General features: G+C 39.4%; 1 protein-coding gene across 1 annotated transcript in view; it reads right to left on the bottom strand.

Annotated features, from left to right (window-relative positions):
* Nucleotides 1–11,402, bottom strand: part of LOC102293438 (neuroligin-4, X-linked) — a 23,566-nt gene that overhangs the window by 8,777 nt on the left and 3,387 nt on the right. Inside the window, exons 3-7 of the mRNA XM_005918326.3 lie at nucleotides 11,138–11,287; nucleotides 8,261–8,446; nucleotides 6,693–7,143; nucleotides 2,574–2,787; nucleotides 1,235–1,359 (exon numbers count right to left, since the gene is read on the bottom strand). Coding sequence (XP_005918388.1) covers nucleotides 1,235–1,359; nucleotides 2,574–2,787; nucleotides 6,693–7,143; nucleotides 8,261–8,446; nucleotides 11,138–11,287 — 1,126 coding nt within the window. The remainder of the gene's footprint in view (nucleotides 1–1,234; nucleotides 1,360–2,573; nucleotides 2,788–6,692; nucleotides 7,144–8,260; nucleotides 8,447–11,137; nucleotides 11,288–11,402) is intronic.

Consider the following 11,402-nt stretch of genomic DNA (forward strand, 5'->3'; position numbering starts at 1 on the left):
AGAGAAGAGAAGAGAAGAGAAGAGAAGAGAAGAGAAGAGAAGAGAAGAGAAGAGAAGAGAAGAGAAGAGAAGAGAAGAGAAGAGAAGAGAAGAGAAGAGATTTGTCAAGCAACAGCAAATTAATCAATTGATTCCTCTTTTAGGACATCACCTTGGCTGTCCTCAAGGACTTTTTTTTCAAGAGCAGGAGCTCTTTAACTATTTCCGCCAAGGTCCCAGAAGAAATGCCTGTCAAGACATTGACATGACAGACAACCTGTATGCCCACTTTGCCAAAATTAGTCTGCGGTGCTGCTTTCATTATTGTGTCTACAGCGCCGTCTTCTCGTCAGACATCAGAGAGCTCTTGAAGGAAAAGGCATTACAATAACATATCCTTTGCCTGTGAGCTCATTATTTTTGTTGCTCTAAAAGTGCGATGTTTTCATCTAATGCTACATTAAAATTCAACTTCTACGACAATTGCAATCAAATTTTTCTGGAGAAATGTGGTTCTCGTGCCATTATTTGCTATGTTAAATATTGCTTAATTTAATAAAGAAGCTGAGCGATTAAGCTTATTACTCCTGCCTGTTTTCGATAAACTCATGCCAATGCCTACAAGTCAATGCTAACAATCAAAACTTTTACATTCTCCTCTTTGTTCCCTCTTTGACTGAACTCTCTGTGTGTAAACATTGACAGATAGCTCGGTGCCTGTGTTAATCTTTATTATTAATCTGTCCACAAATTAAGCACATGGAAAGGATATCAAGCGCTGCAAAGTGGAGAGGCTGTTTATCTTGATAACATTATAGACTTGAAACTTGGCTGTCCTATTTCAAGCCTGGAGGAGATTTATTCCAGTAAAATCAAGACTGAAATGTCCACACTTTCAGAAACAACACTTTGCGTTGCCAAAACCTCGTCTTTGCATAGTCAATTAAAAAAAAGGACAAGGAACGACTGATCTTTGACTTTGACAGCTGTGCATTTTCTTTTGCACTTGTAAAATGTGATTAAGTGTCTTGGCTTTCATTCTCAGTCATGAGACATTTTACACATGTGGGAGGGGATTATGTATTAATAGCAGAAATTAGAAACGGGTTTCTCCGTTTGAAAAGACTGAATGACGCCGAAGTCATCCTCTGTTTTTTGTCTTTTTTATGGACTTTTGCTTGTGTTTGCTTAATTCTCCGCGGGATTTTCCAACAGAACAACATCTCACATTGCAGTGGACATTTTATTAACTCACCCAGTCTTGGCAAAGTTGGTCCAGTAGGTCATAACGACCGCACTCAGCATCACATCGTTTTTGGAGAAGTTACAGTTGAACAGATCGGTGGGTCCCACCATGGGCACGCCGAACACATAAGGCACCTACACATATACACACATATTCATGTTAGAGTCAATACATTTGTTCTCTGGACTCCAACCATAAGCATGACTGAAGCACTACTAAATCAGATCCTGTACATTTAATTTGATCATATTTCCATACTCTGGTATCTAATCATTTTCATATTACATGTTTTGTTTGTGATCTTACTTTGTAGCAGGGATAGTGCAATATTTTTTATGCTTTTTCATGTTATGTTATCTTATGTTGACTAACAGAGGACTACAGTAGAGCTCTACACCTGCATATCGCTTTCGCCCTTCAGCTATTACATACTTGAGCCAAGGAAAGCACTTACGATTAGCCAATCAGCGCCAGGGGTGGGACAAACAAAGAACAGGCATTTATGTATATCATCGCCTGTGCACCCATATGCACTGGCAGCAGAGCCCAGCTTCAATTATTTATTAAAAGGGTCTTAGCTTCGTTACAATGTTCAATCACATGTGGAGTGGCAAAAAGTGAGATGGGCAACAATACTGAAATTGCACTGCTGGCTTTAATGGGTAATTTAAGTTAATTGTAAATGTATTTCACTTGTCTTAGTGGACATTTTTTATGCAAGGGTGAAAAGATCAAAGTACTTTCTTACTGATATTGCACAACATTTGAAAACCTTGTGAATTATAGCCAATTATGCATTTTACATTTATTTCATTATTTTGAAAAAGAAATGTTGTTGGTGTGCACAAACAAATACACAACCAACAATGACTCAGTAGTCGAAATTAGACTAAAATGTGAATTTTGTGTCCTGTTATAGCCATATTGTTACCATCATAATTCTGTCATCACATGCATGAACAAAGAGCTGTTTCATATAAATAGTCAGGAAAAATACACATACACAGCATATAACTACTTAACCACCTAAAAGGCCTGTAGCACAAGTTATTTCATGAACATTTCTGATATTTAATGCTCTAACGAATTCCTTAATCAAGTATTTTGAACAGATCAATGTGAAGCAGTAACAAACCCCAAAGCTCCTCATTCATTGTATAAATCTTTCAAGATTCTTTGAGAAATAAGTCATTTTGTCAAATTTGCTTTAGAGTTAATTACTCAGATTAGTCACCGTCCTTTGCGAAGTCTTTCTTCTATCCTCTTTGATATTTAGTCTCATTTCTTGAGCCTAGTGCTTAATAACTCTTCCCATGCAGCAGATACTGCTCATGTACTTTGATCTCACCTCATCACCGTGGGCAGAGTCGGCCCAAGGTGGCGTGGCGTCACTCTGGCAGTGGTGGTAAAATGAGTAGAAGTAGGTAGGAGACCCATACTGAGCATGGAGATCAGCTGTTGCTATTGCTGGTGCCACCCACTGATGGTCTGTAAAAAGCGCCACTAGTGTCTTCCTGCGGGTTTCTGCATTGTCCCGATCCGCCCAGTCTGTGTACATGAACCTTAAATCATAAATACATTTGAAATTTAGTCAATCGATCATGTCATCTTTCAGCAAATCTATTATATGCATTACAGAGCAACAAGATTTCACAGCGAATGGATATTTATATACCAAGGATTCAAATTCTGTTGTCCTTGCACAATGACAATAAAGGTCTTGCACCTTGAATCCAGATGTCGAGAGGAAGAGATGGATCCGCATGCTTATACAGTAGTGATTCAACAGTCACAAAGTAAACCAGCCCTAAAGCATGCAAGCATTATTTGTTTTACACTACATAGCTAACTCATAATGTATAAAATTAACAGTAAATTGCATGAAATAATACCTAAATAATACCTCCTGCAAAACTAGAGACCATAAACTCATCATTGGAAACTATGGTCAGCTCTTTTTGCAACCAGAGCAGTCACCCTATGCAGCGCATCATAAGGAATTCAGGTTTAAGGTCCCTCTGCACTGCTTCAATTTTAAGACACCACACTATGTCTACAGTTGTCTATGGCTTTTAGATTTTGCTAACTATGCTTTTTGCCATGCCTTTGACCAGAAGATTGTTCCCACTTGCATGTCAGTTTGATATATTTGAAGCTACAAAGAGGGATCAGTTAACTTAGCTTAGCATGCAGATACTACAATGTAGTGGTTTACACATTTGCCTAACAAGCAAATGATCCCCGGCTCAGTCCCAGGAGGAGACTCAAATCCCTTGGGCGATGTGTCAGGAAAGTCATCCGGTATAAAAAATCTGCCAAATCAAATATGCAGAGCAACCTACTGTAGTGACCCCTCTGTGATTAAGGGAGCAGTAGAAGTAGCCTTTTGTTCTAGCAGTTGGAGAAAACAACTCATTTTGTCCGTGTTAAAATAATTGCTAACCAACACCTCTAAAACTCACTAATATGCTGTGTCTTTTTCCACTAAGTCTCCTGCTGGTTTCCTTTATTCTAGGAATCACTGCCTGGAGGCAAGACACTGTCAATGTGAAGGGAGGAAGTAACAAATTACATTTATTCTCATTACAGTGCCACTAGTGTTTTATGAGTCCAAACTTTGGCTACATTGGTATATGCTGCAGAGTCAAAACAAATGTCACATGAAATAGGGATAATAAACACGTGAGAACGGAACAAGAAGCTGTAGCTGACATAAAAACCAGCTTGTTTACTGTGAAGCACACATGTTCTCCGTGAACTTTACCTCATGAATATAGTTGTTGCACTGCTTGTTCACGCCGTTTCGGGTTCAATGCTAAAACACTTGAGTGGGGGGGGGGGCTTTGCTATCCCTTCATCACCTATGACCCGCATGTGGGCGGTTGGTTTTCTCAGACCCATGGCCTGCTTGTATATTCTTATTATTCTGTTGTGTTCAAGGCTGCAGCCGCCCTTACAAGCTATGTCTCCTAGTATGAAGTATGCCTTAGATTTGGACATAGTACTTTAATATAGTGTGAAGTCTGTGAGGCAAAAATTTAAGAAAAAAATATGCGATTTGGAAGGTTACTTAAATCATCCGTCTTGTGATGCACGGCTCATATCTTCTACCACACAGAGGATTGTGAGTCATAATAGCCAGAAAAGCATGTTGGTTTGCATGCTTCAAATAGTGACTGGATGCTGTGGGACATCCTTGTCATTTTGGCATACTGTTTTGGACATACTGTATTGTGACATACTAAATCTTTATCTTATATAATAAGCAGCATGGTAGTAAGAATATTGGAACACAGGCCATCTCTCTCCTCTGATCTCTGTCTGTGTCATGGATGTCTTTAGAGCCGCAGGTCTGTGTGTCTGTTTGACCAACAGTGGGACTGAGGCAACAGTAGACAGGACGACAGTGTGGGTGTGCTTATTTGTGCTTCAGAACGCGACCGCCATGTAACGATCAGAAAATAATGTTTTTCTTGCTCGCACTGCTCTCCTCATCATCCACTTTCTAGCCTGCTTGGCCACAACTGCTCTCCCCATTTCTCTCTCTCTCTCTCTTTCTCTCACGCAGGAACAAAGGGGTTGGGTTTGAATGTTGGTAGTTTGCACGTTCAGATAATCTAAATTTTGACTACTATGACAAATATCCCAGTATGGCCACTTGAAATGAAACATCCAGCCAGACAAAGAAGGCAAAATAGAGGAAAAGCTGAGACTGATTTTTTTTAATTTCCTGAATTTTTAGAAACAGGTTTGCTTTAAGGCCGAGGAGTAAAGAGTTATCTTTAAAACGGGTAGGCATGTCAGCAAGTTCATTGTCAGTAGGCAATAAATGTAAAAATAGCTCAGGTTTGTAATCTGCTTTAACCTATAACTGCAGATCAATTAAAAAATGTAAATAATGTAAAGGGGATGTAATGATCATGCAGGGATCCCATGGGACAGGCAATGTCATTTTGTGTCTGAAAGCCCCATAACTTATTGCACAAATGTTGTAACTTCAAAAGTCTCATTCAGCTCAGTGTTTGAAGGCTTAGAGGCAGATTAAACTGAGAAGTGAAAAACAGAAAAGCTGAACCTGGAGCAAAATCAGAGTCAGGAAGGAACTACAACAAACTAACTGTGAGCACCACAGTTAGTGCCTATGTAATCTATGTGTGTTAGTGGGCTGCAGCTGCTGTGTGTAATTAGCTTATATTGTTTAGAGATTTCAGTGTTGTCGGCTGTACTGATGCCTCATCAGCTGAGGCTGATTATTTGATTTATGTAGCTTAATATTGCTACACAGAGTCTGAGGACACCCACTCTGGTTGTTCGGTTCTATTTTCTTCTAAATTCTGCAAAGGCCACCACCTGCAAAATACTCTATTGACAGTTGCCATGTTAATTTTACTCACATTTTAGTGACTACATTTGAAGGAAACTCTTTTTATTTTAGCATAAAATCTCTTTAAGGGAAGGGATACTTTTCTTTTTTCTTTTTTCTTTTTACGAAGGAGCAACCTCCAGAGCTGAAAAATGAAGCCAACTGCAATTCCTCCAGGTGCCACTTTAGGCTGGCTGCAAAAGAGAGTCAATCTTCATAGTGGTAAAATGTCCAACTTTGCAGCATCAAAAAGCATATTCACAGCATGGATCAAAAACAATTTTGGGCTCTGCGGATAGTTTCCCTCCTCTTAACCACTGGGTAATTGAATTATGGGCATAACCACATTGATTGACTAACCCATCATAGGCAGATGGCGCTAACTGGTGTCTGCTAGGCCTCACCTTCACTGCTGCAATAGAAGATAAAAACTGGACCTTTTTATCTTCTATGTGCTATTGGGGCCCTGTGGGGCATTTTTAATGGATTATCTGATTAATATTGTGGCTTCTTTTGCAGCCATCCAAGACATTTCTCCTTCAGTTTTGGTGAGTACAATTGTCACTGTGTTATTTGCACGTTACATAGCGCTAATTAGCTGATATGTGTGTCTATGTGTTGCACCGGAACAGTTTATGAATGCAGCTTAGCTAGTATTAGCTAATGAATTAGCACTCCACTTTTCCATCCATATAAGCTAACTTCTGGCTCCAAGAAAACAACATGGTGCTGGGGAAAACACTAACACTGATACTTTAAAATGTGAAGATCAAAACCAATGGGTGACATTAAACTGTCTGATTTTTACTAAGTACTGTTGTAAAGTGCTTCTTCCATCCCTGGCCACAGCCATGACAGATATTTTTTCATAAAGTTTAGACCTGCTGGAGTCTGTTTCTTTAGGACAGAACATCAAGCTGTTCACACTATTACATCACAGCTAGCTGACACACTTCTGACTGCAGGGTCACATTTATTAGCTTCGTATCAATGATCTCATCTAACTTTCTAAAAGAAATCTGATAATTATATTATTTGGAATGTCACATTATTATCCCCTCACTTATTACTCATTTTTTAAGTATATTCAGAAATGCAACTCACCTTATGCTTTCTCTCAATGTGTCTCGGCCCTCTGGGTATCCATACAAACTATCCACAAAGTCCGACACTGCGAAGTCAAAGTCCTCAGCACTGACACCGTCCTCTGAGTCCACTATGCCCTCCACAAACTTCACGCCCTCGCCCTGATTAACCCCCAGCATCACGTCGTAGTTCAGAAACTCTCCCTGCTCCATCAGAATCTGGGGGTCATCAGGTATAACATCACCATCAATCACCGGGGCAAAAGCTGTATGATATTTGGCTGGTGTTATGTTCTGCTCCACAAGTTCACGGTAACTCCGGCCCTGGAGGCAGGCAACCAGTTGCGTGCTGTCATCGATGCCGCAGCCCACTCTTTCACCGAGCTGCCGGGCATACTTGCTTGGTTGGTAGTTGACAGCCCAGCTGGCTAAAGCACTGCCGCTCTGGATGATGGCTCTGTGGAACAGGTCTGATACACATGAACACACAAACATACTGTAAATACAAATCTGGGTGTAGATGTAGCCTGTATACACTGAGGCACATATATATGGGTGCACATGCACCCACACATGTGTGCATGGATGCACAGCCACTTGAATGCACACCGGAAGGTTGCACAACACATTTGCACACATAAATAGATCCAGAAGCAATCACTCCCACAGCAAGGGAAAAAAATTGGCATCGAAGATCTGCATTATTCTGATTTAAAGTATGACAGGTTATATCTGGCATACTAAGTTGAAGTAAGAGTTAAATGTTAAAAGTTAAAAATAATAACAGCCCTAGGCTATATGAGTCACGGGCAGGCTGTATTATTCACAGAATTCAAAGGCTTTTTCAGGCATTAAGACCACTAAATGAAAGCTGCAACGGTTCACTGGAGACCTTGAAAAGATTCATAATGGTAAATGTCAGAGCTTACAAAGCAGCCACCTACCTACCAACCACCATCACAATCTGTCCATTCTCTTTATATATTTTTAAATGCAAAAAAAAGTTTAACATACAGATGGGTGATAATGATTGCTGAATTCTTGAAATCTATGGCAAGGAGATCAAGTGACTGGTGGTGGATGGGGGGGGGCATTTTTTCTGCCATGATTTGGTTCTCCCCTTGGAGATTCTTGGAGGTGGGTCACTGCAAATCAATACATTGTTATTCTGACTGATCACCTTTATCCTACGATGAGGCATTTATTTATTTTTTGTCTTGATCACCGTGCTCTCTCCCAGGATGACAGTGCCTCCACCCATAGGGATAGTGGACTCACTTAATGATGTAATAAGTATGAAATTACTTAAGTCATACATTGTGGTCTTCAGAGTTTTTGGATGTCGACTCCAATGAAAACACCTATGGGAAATTCTGGATTGACATGCTAACCAGGGCTCTTAACCGCCATCATCAAAAGACCAAAAAAGGGGGAAACCTTGATAGTCCACCACTACCCTAAAGTTGCGCTGATGGCATGTTGTGGCTTGACAGTTGTTTTTTCTTTTCATTTGTCACCCATCTTTAAAGGTTGAACTGAATAAAACACAGTACATCAATACACTTTTTATCTTTGATTCTCGCTCACCCTCCGAGTAGTGCGACAAGGTGAGGAGGCTCACGCAGGATGCTCCAGCCCCTGATCCAAACACCGTGACCCTGTTTGGATCCCCGCCAAAGGCTGCGATATTTTCCTTCACCCAGCGCAGGGCCTGGATCTGGTCAAGCAAGCCGTAGTTCCCTTTTGCTGCCTGGTCACCTGTACTAAGGAATCCTATAGGTAGGCAGAGAGAGAAGGAAGAAGTGGTGCATCTTTATCTCACAATAACAAAAAGAAACTCAAAAGAAAACACAAAGTTGGGCACAAGATTACGGCATTCATACTGTTAATTATTCACAAGTTGTTTTTATGATACATTGAAGTTTAAAATTCATGAAAAGTGATGTGCCTCTCCTGCAATTCCTCAAACTGAATCAAATCAACAAGTTACATCCATATTCATGTCAGGAAATATCAATTACACACAGACATAAACGCATAAATACATGTGCATGCAGTTACAACTGCAGCGATCCCTTATTCCCTTTACTACTGATGTTAACTAAACACGAGGATCCTAACGGCTCACTCCTCTATCTCATTACTGCAAAAGCTCATTTCTGTGAACCTCAAGCACATAAGAGTATAATGAGCAAGAAAAGCAATGCTAAAATACATTTCACCACTTATGTGCATTTGTCAGAAATTTCTCTGAAGCAAAAAGAAGGACACTGTAAGGATTATATTCGTTTAGAAGAGCTCTGTGATTATTATAACTGTATAATGTGCTTTCATATTCTGGGGGAAAAAAATTTGAGTCAATCGTTTATTTATTTCATTTATGCTCATGTGCATAATTGTACATCGCTTTTAATAAATGGGCTCACCTCATGCATCCAACTTATGGTGACAATGGCGAGGAGAAAGAAGAAGATGTACTCGAGATGTAGCTTGATGGTGATAGTGATGATGATGGAGAAGGCGCAGGTGGTGTAAACACAGGGGATGGAGTGAAGACACAAAGAAGCATGTAGGATGGTCTTTATTTGGCTCTGAATGATGATTACAGCAGTAGTTTCTATATTTTCCCCAAGGTCAGAATTAAATGGAATTTCTTCTCACCCACTAACCACATGCAGATTTATTCCATCTTATAAAATCAATGTCTAATGAAAGCCTTGGAAATTAGCATTTAAAAACGTATTAACCTTTTAGCATGTATTCAAACCCAATTTTCAAAAAACATTCTCTGCCTAATTAAGGAGGAACCCAGATGTGTCCTTACTTTTGGGAGAGAAATGTCTCTCAAACAGCCTGAAAATGATTTGCATGTGCAAGTAAAAGATATATAAACCGATAAAATTTAATTAAAAGCCACCTATTAATTAATACAAAACACCAGTCTAGTTTTTCTATTACTAATTTACATAATCATGCAGATTATAATAAGGGATGTCATTTTTTTTAGCTGTATAAGCTAAATCAGGCATTAAAGTAGAAAAGATACAGTATCCACATGTTTCTAACTTACATATTATTTTCATATTTTCATCACTCTCACTGCTAAATAGTGGGCACCTTCTTATTAGAATGCTTTTACCCAGTCAGTGGGATGTGTTGCCTGTATATTGATTGAATCAATATACGGGCCTCACACAAACAACTAAATGTTCATGCCCTTAGTGTAATACAGTAAATGAGGCCTCGCATTTATTTTTAACCCTCCTGTGGCCCTACTCAGCTCTTTGTAATTTTAATAATTACAACCACAAGAAGGCTTAATACCAGGATTTTAAGACATTCTGATTATCCAACCTGTGAGCTTTGCATAGCTGCCTAAAATTAGAAAAACCACAGGGAATCAGATTTTTGCTGTTCAGAGAGCAATGAGTCAGAGAGTCATGGAGGTAAAGTGGATCAGATCTGAGTCGATGCTAGTAGTGGTGGTGGGGGGGTGGCTTCAGGGGGTTTTTTTTCCACCAGGGACCCCCATACTCAACATGTTTCCACTTAAAGAAAAAAATTTAAAAAAATAAACGGAAAGGGTGCTCTGGGTAAAAACAGCTCACTAATGGTTTTCACATTTCATAGCTCGTTGAAGGATTAAACAATCCAGATGGTAAGTATACTCTAGATTTGACTTCTGTGTTGAGACGTAAAAACTGAATTTTGTTTTAAACGAAACTGTTGTATCTTATAAAAGAAAGTTCCCACATAATGAGAAAAAGCAGAAATATTACATGTAAAAAAAATTCATTTACAAAGTACACACTGCATCAACCCTGAACTCTCAATTATAGCTCATAATATCTAATAAACTAAAACTAAAACTGAATTAGTGTAAAGCAACAATGTAAAATGCCGTTTTCTCCAAACGAATGCATTTTTTTTCCTGGTGTAAGATCATTCTGATAAATCTCACCACTGCGGTGACCACTGCCATCGGTGGACCTTTTGATTTATGCATTCCCACCTTCATCTGCTTCTATCATGGGGTAAAATATCCATCTCTTCCTATGCAATTAAATTTTTCTGGAAAAGACTAAATTCCCAGATTAAATAAGTGCCACTGAGATGTGGACAACGCATTTCAAATTATTATCCATCCATCACCCTTTAGACTACTGCTTCATAATGGAAATTACCATACAGTAGGTGTATGACACTGCAGTGATACCCAGAGCACCTTGGCAGTAATTGCTCTGCTATTGTTCTCTCTCGAAGGGTGGAGCACAGTTTTGAAGCTCAAATTCAGCCATTTTAGAAGCGATTCACTAAAAACCTGCTTGTGGCTGCTTGGATTTGGGAGACTTAAACTTAAAAATAAAGGCAATACAAAAACAAACCATGAGCATATACATCTAATACAGCCAAATTGTATACATACTGGAGACAGGATGGGTATGAAATGTAGATCATTTTTACCTAATACTCCTAGGCGGTAGTTGAGAGTTATGACGATGACATTGCCATAGCTTGCAAGCACACTGCCATCCATCATGTTACCGGTGCCTTCTGTGTATGAGCCACCGTGGACGTAGACCATCACTGGCCTCTGCCCCTCCTCATGGATGTCTGGGCAAGAGAAAGATAGAGATGGGTTAAGATAGATAGATAGATAGATAGATAGATAGATAGATAGATAGATAGATAGATAGATAGATAGATAGATAGATAGATAGATAGATAG

The sequence above is a fragment of the Haplochromis burtoni genome, unplaced genomic scaffold (assembly GCF_018398535.1).
Source record: "Haplochromis burtoni strain Fernald_Lab_line unplaced genomic scaffold, NCSU_Asbu1 Contig_29, whole genome shotgun sequence".
In the NCBI taxonomy this organism is placed as follows: Eukaryota; Metazoa; Chordata; class Actinopteri; order Cichliformes; family Cichlidae; genus Haplochromis; species Haplochromis burtoni.